Source organism: Oreochromis aureus, linkage group 7, assembly GCF_013358895.1.
Source record: "Oreochromis aureus strain Israel breed Guangdong linkage group 7, ZZ_aureus, whole genome shotgun sequence".
NCBI classification, from domain to species: Eukaryota; Metazoa; Chordata; class Actinopteri; order Cichliformes; family Cichlidae; genus Oreochromis; species Oreochromis aureus.
Window position 1 is genome coordinate 40698020 of NC_052948.1, and position 18594 is coordinate 40716613.

The following is an 18594-nucleotide window of genomic DNA, read 5'->3' on the forward strand; positions in this document are numbered from 1 at the left end:
ATTGAGAAAGTTTAAAAAATGAGCAAATTAAAAATATAAGTATCATAATGAGCCAAGCACCTTTACAGAAAATTCAAATACAATATGGCAGAAGGCAGAGACTGAAGATAAACTGCATGGCTTACCTGTGCCATCACTTCCAGGGACCAGCTGTCCCCCATGCTGATGGGCTGTGTTGGGTTAGCGGGGATCTTGCTGTCCTTCTCAGCGGGCCTTAGCAAGGTCGGCCCGAACACCGTTGCCAGATTATGGAGAGACATCTTGTTGATACTCTCCTTCTCTGCCACCCTGAGGAGAGGAAGAGTTGAGTAGATTAGTAATAAAGGTGTAGAACAAGAGTGATGTTAATGTGCAGGGACGGAGATGGACTGCTCTGAGCGCAAATATGAGCAAGTTGGAGATGGTACAGTGAGTCCAGCTGTCCACAGACACTCCATCACACCTGGAAATCATCACAAGCTCCTCCACCTCTGGCATTCCTTGTCATTTTTTACATGTTTTATTTCTTTAACCTTTATTTATACAGGTAGTCCAGTTGAGACATAATGCCTCATTTACAAGAGAGACCCATTTAATACCAATAAAAGGATTATGAGTCTGCCCGACAATCCTGATACTCTCTTTATCATTTAAGTTGGCTGTGATAGATGTCTGCTAAATATGGCCTCTGCAGTGTGAGGATTTCTCTGTTTTACCTCAATTACAATAACATGTTGTGGTTCTAAACTTGCAAACAGGTATGAAACTATCCGAAAACTTTCTCTTGGATATAGTAATGGCCAATTTTTGGGCTAAATGATTTATGATAACAAAACAATAACATTATCAACCAATACCAGAAAGCTTTGACTCTATAAAGACGTTGAAAGTAAAAGTAATAAATCTCCAGTTCCATTCATTACACAATCAGGCTGTTTGCAGTTGCAAGTGATTTATACCTAATAGTATAAAAGCTACATCAATAAAGAAAATCACTGAGGTGAATATTGCATACTACCATAATGATGTTGACATAACGCAATAAAATGTCTTAAGTTTAAAACAATATTAACATTTAGATAATGTTTTGGAGACAAATGTAAAGAAAATCCATCTGAAAACACACTCGTGAGTGATTGCCACCTAATGCATCAACTATAAAAATTTACATTCTTCAATTTAGTTTGTCTTTCTTTCTGTGCACATTAGTGTGTGCAGTCTGTGTGTTTAGTTGTTTATACCTCTTTAAGTGATCCAAAAGGAAAAGGAATGTAACCAGGTTGGGTTCGGGCAGTGACAGCAGCAAGTTCAGCATGCAGCTCTCTTTGGCAACACTGTCAGACAGGGCTGCAGAGGAGGGAAGGGAAAGATACAGCTGCTTATACATTTCTTGTAAATAAAGCAGTTCAAACTGCGTATGTGTGGGAAAACCTCAAAGCCAGTATCTTACTGATGCCGCCTGCAAAATTGGGATAGAGCTCATCGGTAAAGAGCGGTTCCGGCAGCTCTCTGAAGTACAGCTTCAAGGTCCCAGCGATGGCATTGACATCCATCTCACTCATCATCACTGACACATCTTTGTTATCTGCAGGAGAGACGACAGCAGCCTGAAACTGGAGGTTTGCAATCATAATGCTGGGAAACACCTCAGAACAAACAGCAGCTGCCGTGCCTCCTAACTGTTAGCGTCTAATTAAAAGTGCAAAGTAGGATACCCAATTATTCGCTAATACATAAATTGATTCCCCTGTCAAAGCAAAACACTCCAGAATAATATATTGTTAACAATACAACAATACGGATTTACCACTTCTGTTTTTTTGGTTTTTTTAATAAATTACTTTTGAAAATCATATTCATATATATTTGCCAAACATATATTTTAGACGTTTAAATGTTAATATTAGACAAAGTTAACATGACTAAATACAAAATCCCGGTTTTAAAATGATGACTTCATTTATTAAGGGAAAAAAGGTTGTCCAAACCTTCCTGACCCTGTGTGAAAAAGTAATTGGACCCTACACCTGATAACCGGTTGTGTCACCCTTGGCTGAAAGAACTGGGAAAGAAATGAGTCTTTCACATTTCTGTGAATTTTGGCTCGCTCTTCTTTGCAGAATCATTCAAATTCAGCCACAATGGAGGACTTTGAGTCTGGACTTTGACTTGGCCAATATAAAAACCTTCGTTTTGTTTTGTTTACATACTCAGACATGGACTTGCTGGTGTGTTTCGGATCATTGTCCTGCTGCAGAACCCAACTGCCCTTGAGTTTCAGGGCATGAAATGATCACCAGGCATTGTCCTTCAGGATTTTCAAGTATGGTAATTCATCCAGGTCCTGAAGCAGCAAAGCAGCCCCGGACTATCAAACTACCACCACCATGTTTGACTGCCAGCCCACAGAATATTTTCCCAGAACTATTGTGGTTCATTAAAGTGTTTTTTGGCAAACGTGAGACGAGCCTTTGTGTTCTTTTAGATCAGCAGTGGTTTTCATCTCGTAACTCTCCCATGGATGCCATTTTTAACCAGTCTCTTTCTTATTGCTGAATCATGAATTCCGACCTTAACTGAAGCAAGTGAGGCCTGCAGTTCTTTCAATGTTGTTCTGGGTTCTTCCGTGACCTCCTGGATGAGTCCTTGATGCACTCTTGGAGTAATTTTGGTAGGTCGGACTCTCCTAGGAAGGTTCACCACTGTTCCAAGTTTTCTCCATTTGTGTATAATGACTCTAATGGTGGTCCCAAAGCCTTAGAAATTGCTTTGTAACCTTTTCCAGATCGATAGACTTCAATGATCATAGGTAATTCATGATGTCTTTATATAGGTCCAAGTAGGTTTGGATGGCTTTTGTCCCTTAATAAATGATCATCATTTAAAAATTATGTTCTGAAACATGTAAGATTGACAAATGTGCAAAAATAAACCCCCCAAAACAAAATAAATCATCAGGTATATGAATGGCAGTGATACTTACTGGTGTCAAAGGCAGTCTTCAAGGCCTGAATGTCGGTGGCCACTCCTGACACTCTGTAGATGCCCACCTCCTCCATGCCCCTCCTTTCAATCTCCTCCAGGCACTGCCGGACAATGTAGGGCACCTTGGAGCGCTCTCGTCTGGATCAAAACAAAAAAGGAATCAAAAAGGAGGGTCTGAAATAACATTTGTTACAACTGTAAATACAGTATGCTATGACTTCAATCATTCACTGGCCTATTCTCCAAAACATGACAGTCTGCCACAGTTTGGGATAAGACTGAGACACCTGGCACAGGGAATAACACAGATGTGTTTATTCTGATTACAGAATAATTACTGTGAGCAACTGTCCGTTAAGCTGGTGACTTTTTTAATATTTCTGAAGTACAATATGGGAAAAAACAAACTTTCAGTTGAACATTGTGGGATATGCTTCAAGAAAACTAAAAAGATTAGCACACATTAAAATAATCCAGAAGCAAGCCCTAAAATGTCAGAGGAGAACACAAATAATAATGACCTGGACGTTTCACAGTGCTGGTGGGCTAATAGTCACTCTTCATTTATTTACTCACTTGGTCACTGTGGAGATCTTAACTCCAAACACACCCATGGGTTTCTCCGAGGGCATCCTCTTCAGGCTAAACTCTCTGCTGGTGAACTTCATGGACAGTTTAATCTCAATCTGATAAGAAACAGAATTCGAAGTAAAAAAAAAAAAAAAATCAAACCTTTACACAATCTGAATCCCATCTGCTTCCTGTTTCTCATTAATGCATGCTACTATGATCTAAATGTTAAGCTACATTAGAGCTGCCAGTGAGTGTAATACAGGAGGAAAATCTTGTTTATATTGTGATATCTTTATTTTGTGTGATCCACTCACCCCATTCATGGGAATAACTGTTCTCTGCCAGTCTTTGCCTTGGAGACTCTGAGGATCAAGCTGAGTCGGGGAAACATAATAAAGAAAAAACAAATGCTCACACTGAAGAATACTCATACTGAACATTGAGAAAGTTTCAAATAATGAAGCAGCATAAATGCAAGTAATCACAGCAAGTCAAAAATTAAAAGCTCAGGCTTCAGTCTTCTGGATCTGTATGATCTCAGTGAGAGTGGACAGAAGCCCCAGCCACCAGCTTTACAAATCTTCTGTTTGTAAACGGCAGCCAACCAGACAAAGGTTGTCTCAAAGGGTTAGAATGGGGTGGGAAACTCCAGGCCTCAAGGGCCGGTGTCCTGCAGGTTTTAGATCTCACCCTGGGTCAACACACCTGAATCAAATGATTAGTTCATTGCCAGGCCTCTGAAGAACTTGAAGACATGTTGAGGAGAAAATTTAGCCATTTAAATCAGCTGTGTTGGATCAAGGACACATCTAAATCCTGCAGGGACACCGGCCCTTGAGGCCTGGAGTTTCCCCACCTTTGGGTTAGAAGCTAAAATGGCTTGGTTTCAGACAGTGGATGAGCTGCACCGAGGCCCAGATAAAAATATTATTTTGAAATTTGAGTCATGTGAAGATTCAGATAGCACATCCAAACTAAAGACATGTTTCAGGAACCATTGTGCATGTTTGCTGGGGAAGAAGGTCACATACCCCCCCAAAAAAACAAACAAACAATGAATGTGCTTATGATATTTCGAATAGTCTTCCATTAGAAGTGGTAGAAAGTAAATTATCCAAGTTCTACACCCAAGTACAATTTTGAGAAATTTTGCTGTACTTCAGTTACATTCTTCTTCTACTCCACCACCTTTCAAATGGAAACACTGTTCTTTAAAGACCTTTATTTGATACGAATATTCAATGGTAGATTTTTTTATATTTAGAAATTTTCCTCAGATTTTTTCTTATACAATGAAACTATCCAACATTTATTTTGTGATTCTCTCACTGGCCATGAGACAAAGCTAGTATTTAGTCAAAGCAGATTGCTCTTGTAAAATGCTGCTTATGCACTGATGGAACATTAACAAACTAATAATATGTCAGGTATAAGGACAGCTTACTCTGAAACTACTACTTTAACAAGCTGATAATATTCATGTACCTACTTAATATAAATTTTTCAGTGCGTTTACATGAAACAATCTACATTATTAGAACTTTTAGATCTAACCAGATAAAAAAAAAATTATCACTTTTTTACAATTGAAAGAATAATTTCAGTATTTTGTTTGGAGCCACTGCTGCTTTATAAATCATTGATCTTTATTTGCCTTATTATGATGATCTTAAAAGTCAACACTATATTTAAATACTGTTGTCCTACTTACTGTGCTGCTGTGTTATGTCAGAAAAGCAGAGCATAAAGTTATAATTGCATCAACTGTCTTACTCTGCTGTAGCAGAATGTTTTGAAATGTGATTTACAGACACACTACACCCTTTGCTATATTTTTAGAAGCACGATAAACAAATGTAATTTATTCAGAGGTACTATCTCTACATACAACTACACTCAGACCAAAGAGCCATGCCATCTGGGGCAATAAAGGCTGAGTCCGAACAAACACAACTCACACAACGCAACAAACACGCTCATACACAGTATACGCATGCTGGGTGTGTTTACCTAGTATAAGCCCCATCTGGTTGGCTGCAAAGCTGGATCATGTTTCTCACAACCGAATCAAACTGAAGAGATTGGAGTGCTCTTTGGTTTGAGCCATTTATCTATAAAGAATTACATTCCACTAAAAAACAGCAAAGCCATAAGAGCTGGCATCTTCGCCGGCCTAAAAGCTTTCCGACACAAACGTGATGCTATCGTCTCTGACTTTTAGTGGCTTTTTTTCAATAAGCCAACGATCTGGTCAGGTGAACAATAATAAAAGCTGGAATTTAGCCAGCATTGCAACATGAGGGTAAACAATAGTTGTCACAGCTCATTCAAATGGAGACAGGACATTATACAATCCATGAATGCAAGGTGTGGATGTGTACGTTTAAAAATCGAAAGTATGAAACAAGAGGGATGTTTATGGTGTCGAATCAAAGGGAAAGGACTAATGATGCAGTAAAAATGGGGGAATTCATGCTGATGATGTGACAAACTGAAACCAAACTTTAAAACTTTAGTGAGCTGAGTGATTTTTACATTGTGTTTTTTACTACTCTCCTTGAGCACTAAAAACACTTTACACAGCTTGATTCATTCACCCATTCATACAAGCATTTTTCTGTACAATTTCTTATCTAACATTCATACACAATGACACTCCAATGGACGCATCGGAGAGCAACTTGGGGTTCAGTATCTTGCCCAAGGATACTTGGGCAGCCAGGCACCATCAACACTGTGGTTAATAGATGATCTGCTCTACCTCCTGAGCTACAGTGACCCTTAAGTTTAGGAAAGATTATGGAAAAACAAGCAGACATAAATGGACTGGTACTTATGTAGTGCTTTTCTACTCTAATTGAGGATACGCAGTCACACACACAATCATACTCGTGCTTTTTATAAGCCTCAGCACTTGGTCTAACATTCACACAACAGTCACACTAACGCTCAGACAGATGCATCGGGGTTTAGTATCTTGCCCAATGATACGTCAACTTGCAGACTGGAGAAGCCATGGATTGAGCCACCGATCTTCCCTTACAGCATACATGAAATTATCATACAAAGAAAACTTCATTTTTTTAACTCCGATTCTAAGATTTTTCAGTTGATCTGAATATTATCGAGAGAGAAAAGAGAAAAACTGCACTAGTTAGAACACCCACCAAGGACCTGCTCAAGTATACATCCATGTTATATGTACTCTTATTACCCATCTATCAGGCCACTCCTTACGCACCCATGTTTTGCCTCTTATTTTGCCTCTTATGCTAGATACCAGCCAGTCTGAAAACTAAACAGTCATTTGTTTTTAATCTCAGCATGCACCTGACTGATCAAACACTCAAAAAAGCTGCAGAGTAAAATGTAGATTCAATAAGCCACCGTGACTTTTGCTGAACACAGCAGCGACACTGCCTTGGATTTGTGAAAATCCTGCTGAGTAACTTTCCAACAGCTCTGTGAGTTTTTTTCTTTTAAAATGACATCATCTGTCAAAATAGGATCGTGTCTGAGGCTTACCAGAGGAGCCACTAGGTGGAGTGTGTGACTGTAAGTCACAGTTTGGAAACTTGTCCTAGTGCAGATAGCTTTTTCTGTTTTACCAACCAATATTGATGCAGGATTCTCAGAATAAATACAGCTGTCCTCTGTAATGCGTGTGTGTGCATACGGCATGAAACAACACGTACACAGTGTATTTATAACAATCATCTAAAAGGTTACGGCTATTATTTTGGGTTTCTTTTACTAATTTCAGAGCAAATGAGCTGCTATATACATGAAGATTGTGTGAGTGTTTGTGGTAAACAGAGCAAAACAAGCTTACAGCAATGTCCAATCATGCTCGTGCACACACAGACGCACACTGAAGCTGATGGAGGAGTAGAAAAAGGGGTTGTTTTTGGTAGCAATGGATGAAAGAAGCAACTCCTGTTTGTCAATTTTTTTTTATCTTTGCCTTTGTCTCTGTTAATCTTCTAGGTGACACTTTGCAGTATCCGGTGGGGTGGGGTTGCCTTGGTGATTAAATTCCTGACTACCTAAATCTGCCATCAAACTATGGTCAGTCAGATGGGTTCAGGATAATGGCAATTTTATGGGTCTGGCATTATTATGGAGAGAATACTTTATAGTACTGACTTCATATTTACTTCCTCTGTGGAGGATGACTTTGCTGCTACTCAGTACCCATTCCCCAGGGTGGTCATAAATATTTGAAACAGCTAAGCCTGGCAGCAAAGGAAGCAGTGAGCACGTACAGCTTTATACAGCTTTTATTAAACCGCTACAAAGTCACTCCACTTTTTCTTTTTCTTTTTTAAATTACAGTCACCTGCAAATGCAGACAACTTCACTGAAACCCATCTTCATTTAGCCAGCCTCTACCCATCCATCACATATTCCTCTAACAAGCTTCACTGATCATATGGCATGTGGCACCTATTGTGGCATAAATGCTTATCAGCAATGAGTCATGGTGGTCACGGCTGAGAAAAGGGTGACGTCATGTCATACCGGGATCTGTCCTTTCCCCATGATGCGGTCTGTACCGTCTCCATCCTCTTTGTTCTGCTTGGTCTTGTTGTAGCTCTTTTCATAGCAGAGCAGCCTCAGGGTCTGAGAGCCCTCCAGCTCGATTTCAAACTCCTTCAGCGAACAAAGAGAGACAGAAAAAAAACTATTGAGGAAAGAATAAATAAAAGCAAAGGGCGGGAAATATCTGAATGCAGTGATGCCTGCAGATAAAGATAATGCAAAAGAGCCATGATAACTTCAGAGACATCAGCATGGCATTGCATTTCAATACGACCAACGACAACACGCAGCTGACCATCACTTCCTGTAATTATGCAAGGGAACGTACTGCATATGTTTTGCACATATTTTTTGAGGCCCACACTATGTTGGTTCACTTAGCTTTTGGCCAGATATGACTCATCACCAGCAGCTCTTCATTAGTTAATATTATTTCCACTTTGCTGGGCAAAATCCTCAAAGAGTCATTGGGTCCACTATGGAACATACCCTGCCACACATGAACTGATCCTGTGATTATGTCTCAGAGCTTTTCTTGCTTCACCCAGCTGTGCCATTAGTGCATTCTTGTTTGTGCACGTGTGCTTGCTTCCATGCATATATGGAGTGTGTATATGTGTGTTTTGTATATTCTTGCTGGGGCTCTGGATGCTTTGGATTTGTTTAGACATCTTTTAACTGCTCGGAGATGGGTGCCTAAATGATTAAAAGACCAGATGTCAGCTACATGAACTATGCTAAGATTGAAATGTGTGCAGTTATGTGTTCCTGAGTTAAATAAATGCACTGATATGACTGTTCAGTGTTGAGCAATCCTGGAGAGATTTGTGCAACTGAGGATTCAATGCAGGCACCAGCTGGTATATGTGGGTGAGCAATCTCTTTATAATGTCACAGAAACAACTACATGTCTACTTCATCAAATCCAGCTTTGAAGGTATGTGTATGTTGAGTTGTACACTCTTTATCTTTTACCTCATTCCATTTGGGTTCACTGGTATATCGATACACTCTCGTCTTGGCTTTATTTGAAAAGAACCCAAAGGAGTCCACCTCCAATGTGCAGTAGAGATCTGGCAGGGAGGAAACGATTTAATACAATTTACATTTAGATGGCAAATCACGTTGTCTTTGTGAATTAGTAAAAGAATGGGCTGAATGTTTGATGCTACCCTAGGAAAATAAATCAAATCTCTACAAATTTCAGCCCGTGGATCCAATTACACACTCACGGTTGAAAGTTTAACCCAAAAAAAAAACACTGTTTCCGCTGCTTATGAACAAATTAAAATTGAATTGAACTGAAAGGTTGCGTGGGTGAAGGTGAGTGACTCACTTAAGCTCTGTTTGAGGCCGGAGGCGGAGTGGACGATTACATTCAGGAACCCGTAGAGACCGGAGGATTCATCCTCTGGAAAAACGGTCAGTGAGCAGACAGTAATAAAAAGTTAGGAGGCATTAGAAAAGCATGCCGATCTCTGCTTGTTTTGGAACAGAGTGAGAAAAGGAAGGAAGAGATTAACCAGACGTGCTCTGTATTAAACATCTGGGTTTAAAACCAATCCTCAATTTACCCACAATTATTAATGATTATTTCATTCCTGAGGACATTATGGGAAAGCTCAAGGTTTCCAATAAAAGCACAGACAAACCAAGGCTGTAAATAAAACTCCTTCATAAGCACTCATGAATATCTGTAACTTAAGAGAAGTCTGTAAAAAACACAGAATTATGTTGGAAAAAATAAAAACAGTCACTCTACCTTCTTTGTTAATACTAAGTGGAATGTGGTGGACAGTTTGCAGTTTTATACACGAGCTGGTCAATATCTGCAGCTCCATGGACGTCAGGGAAACTGTTTTAAAACCTTGAGGGGAGACAGTATATTTCGACTGTAAATCACGCTGTATTAAAAAAAATAATAATAACACGTGCTGCACAGAAATGCAAAAAAAATATTGGTTTCTTAGCCTCAATCGACTGGTAGTATTTACATAAACATGCCCAAATTTTACTATCTTGTCCTTCAGATGACTGAGCCGGTACAGCCTGACTGACACTTACACTTCTTCTGCTGCTCCTTGATTATCTCCTTCCACTCTGCACGTTCATAGTCGGATGATATCAGGAAACTGTAGCTCTGAAAAATAAACACATGAGAGGCGTTTGAGAAAACCAGATGGTCACAAAATAAAAGGAACGATCACTCAATGCACGTTCATGTTCATCCTTTAAGTTTCTCGAACTGTTCAAGAGGAAGGAAAAATATTTTTAGCGAATGAGGGGATATCGGTAGAGAGTGCTGTTTAAGATTTAAGCCCAGATTTTGCCCAGCGACAAAGGCTCTACCATATGATTCAAATCATTTTCATATTAAAAACATCTCAGTGACCCCGTATGGTCACTTCCTGAATATCTGATCACTTGCCTGCGTTTCCACATGAGATAAAAGTGACCACTTACTTGCATTTTGTAGTGACCTTATAATATAAATCTGAACCACCAAACTGCTACACCATAGCATAACAAAGCCAGCCCCCCTCCTGTCACAGCAGTGATCAAGTCTCACAGTTACTGTTTAATGCATTCACTGTCTATATGTGCAAACATTCACACTCTCTTTATGCCTGTTGTCATGTACTGACGTTGAGCCAGCATAATTGTGCAAGGTGTCATGCAGCAATTGATACACACTAATAAAAAGAAAGCATGCAGTTACAACAGAAGTTAGCAACCCCAAAATTAACAAAAATAATTAAAAAAAACAACCATTAAAATAGGAGAAGGAGCAATGAGGAGAAGCTGATGGGAAAGAGCTGTTGATAAAATAAAAGCAGAGGTAGTTTAGGATAGAAAGCATCATTACCTTTCCATTCTTGTTGTAGAATCTGAGTGGTATGCTTGGGGATGTTAACAGGAGCAAAGACTCCTGTTCAGAAAGCTTCTTCCGGAGGCGATCAATGACTTTTGAACCCTTGTTCGCTCTCTGGTGGTGAAAATATTTGACTTTATTTAGAAGAGCGTGCAAAACCTATTCAACTGTGAGAAAGAGAGTAACTGCTACATTTGGACTGCTTGAAATACAAAAAAAACCCCAAAAAAGAAATAATCTTTTTTAAGTTTCCAAACAGATATTGGTGAAACTACTGCACGTACCCAACTAGAAGAAACATCTACTTCTGAATATCTGCATGCAGAAATCTGGATTAGAGCACATCTACAATACCTTCTCTCTTTGAATCTCACTGCGGAGGTGTGAGATCTTGACCTTCATGGCATCCAGCTCTTCATCTGGGACTTGAGGGATGGTAAGTGGCTCAGCCTCCTCGGGGCCTTGGAAAGTCATTTCGTTCAGGGGGATGTACCACTTACAGTCGTACTGCTGGTTTTTACTGCAGCAGGAGAAGGACAGGAAATTAAAAGGAGAGTGTTGGTTAAAGGAAAGCAAAAAAAAGGGGAACATGAAAGACGATGAGCCAGGGATAAATGAAGAAAAGTACTTATTATCTGTAAAAAAAAAAAAATATATATATATATATATATATATATATATATATATATATATATATATATATATATATATATATATATATATATATATATATCAAGAGGGTCTTTTGGGAAAATATTTCAAATAATAGAGATTATTAAATCTGTGTCAGTAACTGTGGTTGTTGTTGTGAAGCTTAGGTCCTGTTCTAACATAGATTTTAACTGTCATCACTAATTTTAGACTTGGTTGTTAGCATTGCTGCTAATCTGCTGGATGCATGTCAGTGTATCTCATCCCTGAGAATGAGAAAAATAAGCAGATTCTTCTTACCCTCCAATCTGTTTCTTCAGCTTGGCGCACAGCAGCAGATCGGTGAAGAGGAAGACGTGCCGAAGCTTCCTGGCTCCCTCCACCAGCTCCACCATGAAACTGTCCTTCAGCAGCTGGCGGTTCTACGGCAACAAAAGACAACACTGAGGGGGTCAGTAAAAAAGACAACACGTTTATGTTTCTAACTAAACAGCTCACAAAAAACAAACAAAAAGAAAAAAACAGAGTCACTTGGAGAAATGTGCATCCAAACTGAATTGCTGGCAGTCTGGATAATGGGGAATGGGGGCGGGGGCATTTTAGGGAGCTCAGACCATTTTAAGAGTCACAGTAATAAATGTGTGAAATTCTCTGGAAAGGTCACAATCAGTTTGCAGAGCCTTTTATTAGACGCCGCATCTCAAAGCATTATCGCTCCTTCCATTCTCAGAAATTCCTACTTCTCTTCCACAAGTGTGTGAAAGAGGACACCAGAAGGAAAGGAAGGTGAAGGAGGCAAGGGAGAGAGGAGTTTAGCTTTACAGCATCAAAAATGACAAAAACCTCATTAGCTCATTGTGTGCACTCATTACTCCCCCCCCCCCACCGCCCAAAAAACATTAAAAAAAATTCTTTTCAAAGCTTGATCTGGCATCATTATCACCAACCACCGGATCACAGAGGAAAGGATGAGTAAGGGAGGAAAGGAGAGGAGGAAGAGTGATGTTTGTGACATCAGTGACCAAAGCTCTGATCACTGATGTCAGACTATATAATGAGATGTGTAATATCATCACTTGCCGAAAGAGGGCAGTGATGCCCTTTGCTAAGAAGGAGATGTGAGACTGGGCTTTAAAACAAAAACAGAGCAAAGGAAGCTCAAACCACAGCTCAATAGGAAACAATCTGCTTTTAAATGGTCATAACCTTTGTTTTACTTGTGGCAAAAGATTAGATCCAAGTGGTTCACTGTAAAAGGGAGATAATACAATTTGCAAAAGACAACAAAATCCCTATCGCTCATTTGTGACACCACTTTCATTCTTCTGATTGACTGTACACATGATCATTTCTACTGAATTGCTTTTTGAATCTGTTCAAATTTAACTAGTAAAGTTTCAATTTTTCACACACTTTATTGTATTGTATGGGTTTATGTTGGGTAATTACCAGAAAAACTGTCCAACCAAAGAATGAGGCTTTAATGCTCATTTTACATCTTCCACTCCACTATATTTTTCTTCATGTAATGACCACAGACCCCGATTTCACACCAGCACTTGACTTCCCAAACCCTGTCAGTCTTACAGGAAAACCCTGAAACATGACATCACACTTTCCAGAACCAACAACATGACTTGTCTTCATCTTTGTGCCGTTTTTCTTCTTTCCCTTCTCCATCACAAACACACAGTTAGTGTCACTGCCTGAAAACACTGAAGTGGACATGACACTAATGAAAGAGTTTATGTGCTTATCCCGACTGGGCATCTGCTAACAGGGAGGAGGATCATGCTGTGTCACTCGGTGTTTAAGCCCAAGAGAATCAAAGGAGGATGACCAAGACGGAGAGGGAAAGAGATAATGGGGCATGATTTTAAAAGAAAAGTGTCAGTGATGGGGGGGGGGGTTCTCTGATTCCATAAAAAGGAAAGGTCTGAGAGAGTGAGAGAGGAAGGAAAGGAGAGAAGAGGCCAGAGAGAGACGGAGTAGCTCTCGACAGAACAGATGTCATGCAGCAGTTTCTAGCTGTAGATAGACGGCGAACCATGTGACACATCACCACAGCAGCTCCACTGCAGTGATCTGTTGTCGAGGCACGGACTCGCTGCCTATCCCACAGCACATTACGATCACATTCTGATCCCTGAAATAACAATCTAATAGAAAACTAATTCCCACTGAAGGATATAATTATTCATCACGAGCTACACAATCAAGGTTGTGATCACGACTAAGTCCTGTGATAGATAGCTTCCGGATGAACTGCTTTCTGTCTGTCTGACAGCCATCTCTACTGGCAACTGTCATCTACATCTGTCAGTTCAACCACAACAAGAGGATAACAAGAGGATCCCTAAAAAAACAAAGAAAAACTCATTACGCCTTCTTCTCCTCTGTCCAGGTAAATTTGCCTAATCAGGATTATACTGTCCCAGCCACTGTTGAGCAGTGTACACACACATCTCAGTCTCCATGTGTTTGCATGGGGATTCAGATGTTCTGTGAAGTTGCTCCACATGTAACATTGACCCTTGAGGATACTTCCTATCTAGAAAACAAACAAACAAACAATCAAAAAGCTCTGTCTATGTCATACATGTGCCAGCTTACATGCTGTCAAGTCAGTTTATTTTTAGCGTGTTGCGCAGCAGTTTGAAGATTTGACACATCAGAGGGAACCGGTGCTAAAAAATGTGAATCTGTACTGTATGCATGCATATTAATGGCACCAGCACAGCATAGCATTATCTGGTCTTTACGTGATGGTTAAAGCTGACACTTCAAATGTAGCCCAAGGTTATTGGACAAAAGATATGCAGATGTGGCCTCTTTCTGCTACTGAAAAAAAAAAAACAATAATAAAAAATCTAAAAAGTCATGAAAAAAAGGCTTAATTTAGATTCTTGCACTGAATATTTGTAGAGCTGTTCGTGAGTGCTTCGATGTAATGTGTAGCTACATTTCTAGGAGTTGCACATTAGTTTACGATGCATGTTAAAGTGCAGGGTTTCAGACGGGTTTGTGGTAGCGGTGTCTCTATTACGTAGATTTAACGCAGATGCATAAATGCACTATTTCAAAGCCACCATGCGGATGCAGGCAGAAATGAGAATATGGGAAGACAAGGAGCTCATTCGTAAATGACGTGCTACCTCGTCAACACCTACCCTGACCCAACACAACGAGCCTCTTTACCAGCTACACAAAAAACAGATTAAACTTGAAAGTGAAATGTTTCAATTTAGTATTTTATGCAGGAATATTTTATGTTGTGCCTGTGATCATTTCTTTTGAAAAATGTTTAATTTTTATTTTACATTTTTTAACATTTCATTCCAAATGAAAGATTTGTCCAGGCATGCTATATAAAAGGAGAGAAAAAAAATCAGATATGAACACGTACCGTTCCTGTTTTTTTATTATGAAATTTAAAATTTCCATTGGTCAATATATAAACTATTAATTCACTGAATTTGCAGAAAATGTACTACTAACAAAATCATGGCAGCTATTAACAAAGCTAAGCATACATAACAATAAATAATAAATAATGCTGCTCTCATGAATTATTACCTTAAATTTATTATTATGAATTTTATTCACATAATACTGGATGAAGGGTTCGATATGCCGAATATTTTTCTTGCCTGACTGAGGCATGCTGATAAATGCCAACTGAGAGTCTGATGGTTCTTTAGTTTTTTATCAAGCTTCTTTGCTCTGCAACTAGGAAAGAAAAAAAAGACATCTTTAGCAAACCAGCTGTCTGCGCACATCAGATGACATTTTCACAGCACGAACCTTCGGAGAAACGCGTCTCTCTTTTTTGCTTGTAAAAGCTGAGCAGAACATCAGCAGCGTAAGTGTGGAAAGAGAGCAACATCGGGCGGAGCACGCCGACGCAGAGGACGCCGATTAAATATTGACCATCTCCTGGAGGTGCCTCGCTGACAAGCGCGCAAGCACTGGCGTGAGTTTACAAAAGATCTGTGTTTATATTTAGAGTAAATGCTTAGAGGGCCACACTGCGTCTGTGTGGTTTTTTATCTTGTAAAAAAAATTCAGGACACGTTTGTTTATTAACAGGGAGAAGCTGAAGTGTCTAGATGACTGTGTACATTTAGCTCCACTCACATCAGGAGCATTTCTTTCCCAAAGGCAAACAGAGCCGAGTGAGCGACATCGTTTGCATTTTAATTAAGCAGTTTGTGTTTGTGTCGCCCCCCCACTCATGTGGCCAGGACCTCTGGGGGGCACCTGTTTTGCTATGCTCCTGCATGCCTCCAGTGACTAAAAACACAGACTGCTCACAAGCAGATTTCAGGTCAGATCATAATTGAGCACTCTGACCTGTTTCCTTTTGTTCTCGTGTCCTCTCACTACACCATAACAGCAGAAGAAAGGAAAAACATTACAACTGCTGAACTGAAATGAACTTAAATGTAAACCACTGACATCAACACTGTGACATGTATGTACAGTCTGGAATCTGTAAATTCAACAAGGAACTGAAAAAAATAAAATCAAGTCTATTGCATGCGCCATCCATAGCGAGGCACAATATAATGAGCCTCATTGATTTCCATGTGCTGCTTTCATGTACCCATGATAAAAATTTCATGATTGTGGTATGGGGGTGTGGAGATGGAAACGGGCGCCTGGAGGGACAGATGGGCAGGTGTGTATATATGTTCAAAAGCAAACAAGACCAGGAGAATGAGAAAGCATGTGAAACTGTGTGTGTGTGCGTGTGTGTGTGTGAGGAAAGGGTGCGGTAATGACCTCCCGGTGAGTGAGGGAGGAGCCTTTTTGCTCGCTCCCTCCCACACTCAATTTATGAATAATTAACTTGGAATCTGCCAGTCAGAGCGGACTGGTTGCTCATTACAAGGCATTATGTACGGCACTGTCACGCAAGCTATCAATCAAGAGGCATCCACTCATGTGCATCAAGCCATCTCCAGGGATGAGAGAGACAGCGGGGCGGGGGTGGGGGGCGGCTGTGATCAAGTGTGTTAGCGTTAGGGGAATTGCTCTCGACTAGACAACCCTGGTATGACCATATAAGGACATGGGCTCTGCTTTAGGCTGCAGATTGGTGCATCTGGTAGACCCCTATGGTAGTAACTTCAAGGTCATTTAGAGGGTGTACTGAACAAGCACTATGTGAGTTTTGATTTAATTTAATGTCGTTTCATTTCATTTAAACAGAATCAAGTCAAAGATGGCTCCTTAAAGTATACATCATTATTATTATTATTATTATTATTATTATTATATACCACAGCCCCTATCAGCTGCTCAAGGCAATAATTGGACCAAAGAATGACATCAGCTCAGACATCAGCGTGAATTTTAAACCTCTTTGACACTCACCTCTCCTTTCTTGAAAGTTTGGCGACGGGACGTCGTCTCCTCATTGATGCTCGACAGAAAGTTCTGGGAGATCCGCAAGGCATCCTGCAGAAGGGGGTGGTCCGGATGGCTGATGGGTGTGTGTTTGAGCAAGTCCTAGCAGTACAGAGAAAACATTGAGATGCAGAAGCATATATTCAGGTGCATGCAGGCAAATTATAAAGTTACAGTATAGTAAATCTTACTTATTACAAGTTTTTCCGTTTAAGTGTTACACACACAGTCCAGCCATACTCTTTATCAAAAAACAGCACAGTAGAGGAAATGTATGGGTGAGTCACACAGCTTTATGGCTCAATGTTTCTACAATAAGATTTCACAGATTCAATAAACTATAGACCCATAGACCCGTTCAGTACAATAAAACAGCTGAAAAAAAGACGGGCTGCCAGGTTTTTAAAAAAATAAATAAATTGTAAGCAATTATGCTAACCAATGACAAATGAAACACAGGCTGTTCTTTGATTACCCAACTCATTCTTTCGTGGTTTCATTTGTGAGAAAAAGTCACAATTCCCAAAATACAGTAGAACACAGGTATTAATGAGCATCGCTGGGCCTGCAGGTTCTCTATTACTTACATGAAGTACCAAAGTGCTGCGTGTCACTCTGTCCACTGGTTTATAAAGCAAAGCTATAAACGAAAAAAGAACAGACAGATTTTTTACTGACCCCATTTGCAACATATAGACAATCAAATTTTTTACACAGAAGGGGTGTAAAGTGTGGCACGAGATAGCTGACCTTCTAGTGAGTTCTTGCCGGTCTCCTTACAGTCCTTGGGGCTCCTCACCTTCAGGTTCTGTTTGGGTACAAAACAAAGGTGCAAACAGTGGCTTAAAAATGTATAAAAAGACCTTTAAAAGTCTCTTCAGTGACAAAACACGATGAAGTTACTATCTTTTGATTCTTTAGCTTTAAGGTCATCCACTTCCAAATTAATTATGCCATCCTCAGCAGATTTTCCCCCCGCCATCTTGCTCAGATGGCTTCGAGTCATGCATCATTACTTTGACCATTAACAACCCTCGATGATGAACTCCCCATATGCATGTAGATACCAGCCTCCACCCTTGACTACTGGTTCTCAGAAAACACAGACATGTGCTGATGGTGTGGCAGAAACTAACACATGCTTGACAAAAAAGAGAAAGAAATGGCATGAGAACTAGTTTAACTCACAACTGCAGTTTTCTTCCACAAAATAAAAGATCAATATTTAGGATCAATATATTTTCTCTGTTTAATTCATACATAGCAGTTTAAAAAACACTTCTCCTCAAATCCTCCTCAAAAAACTGCATCTAAACCAAATCCTTGGCTGCCGTTCAAACAGAAATATCCCAAAATGTATGACGAGAGCTGCGATGTTGCTGGAGCTTTCACATTTCCTATCTATGTTGGACGGCCTCAGTACAACACTCTACTGGGAGACGAGAAGTTTAAACCGGATTTTATATCAGCTTTCAAAGCTAGATGTGAGGCCTGAGTATAATATCTTCTCAGTTCATGAAGCGTTTGGAAACTCAAGTTTAGATAAAAATACTCCAAATTATGAGACTGTTTCTACACCC

At 39.8% G+C, this 18594-nt stretch overlaps 1 protein-coding gene across 1 annotated transcript in view; it reads right to left on the reverse strand.

Moving 5' to 3' along the window:
• The window catches only part of bcr (BCR activator of RhoGEF and GTPase), a 92027-nt gene that overhangs the window by 3702 nt on the left and 69731 nt on the right, over positions 1-18594 (reverse strand). The window contains exons 6-22 of the mRNA XM_039615222.1: positions 17765-17822; positions 17602-17654; positions 16982-17116; positions 11903-12024; positions 11306-11471; positions 10946-11065; positions 10144-10219; positions 9842-9946; positions 9416-9490; positions 9055-9152; positions 8059-8190; positions 3852-3911; positions 3541-3650; positions 2963-3102; positions 1430-1564; positions 1221-1326; positions 126-288 (exon numbers count right to left, since the gene is read on the reverse strand). Of these exons, the coding sequence (XP_039471156.1) occupies positions 126-288; positions 1221-1326; positions 1430-1564; positions 2963-3102; positions 3541-3650; positions 3852-3911; positions 8059-8190; positions 9055-9152; positions 9416-9490; positions 9842-9946; positions 10144-10219; positions 10946-11065; positions 11306-11471; positions 11903-12024; positions 16982-17116; positions 17602-17654; positions 17765-17822 (1854 nt within the window). The remainder of the gene's footprint in view (positions 1-125; positions 289-1220; positions 1327-1429; positions 1565-2962; positions 3103-3540; positions 3651-3851; positions 3912-8058; positions 8191-9054; positions 9153-9415; positions 9491-9841; positions 9947-10143; positions 10220-10945; positions 11066-11305; positions 11472-11902; positions 12025-16981; positions 17117-17601; positions 17655-17764; positions 17823-18594) is intronic.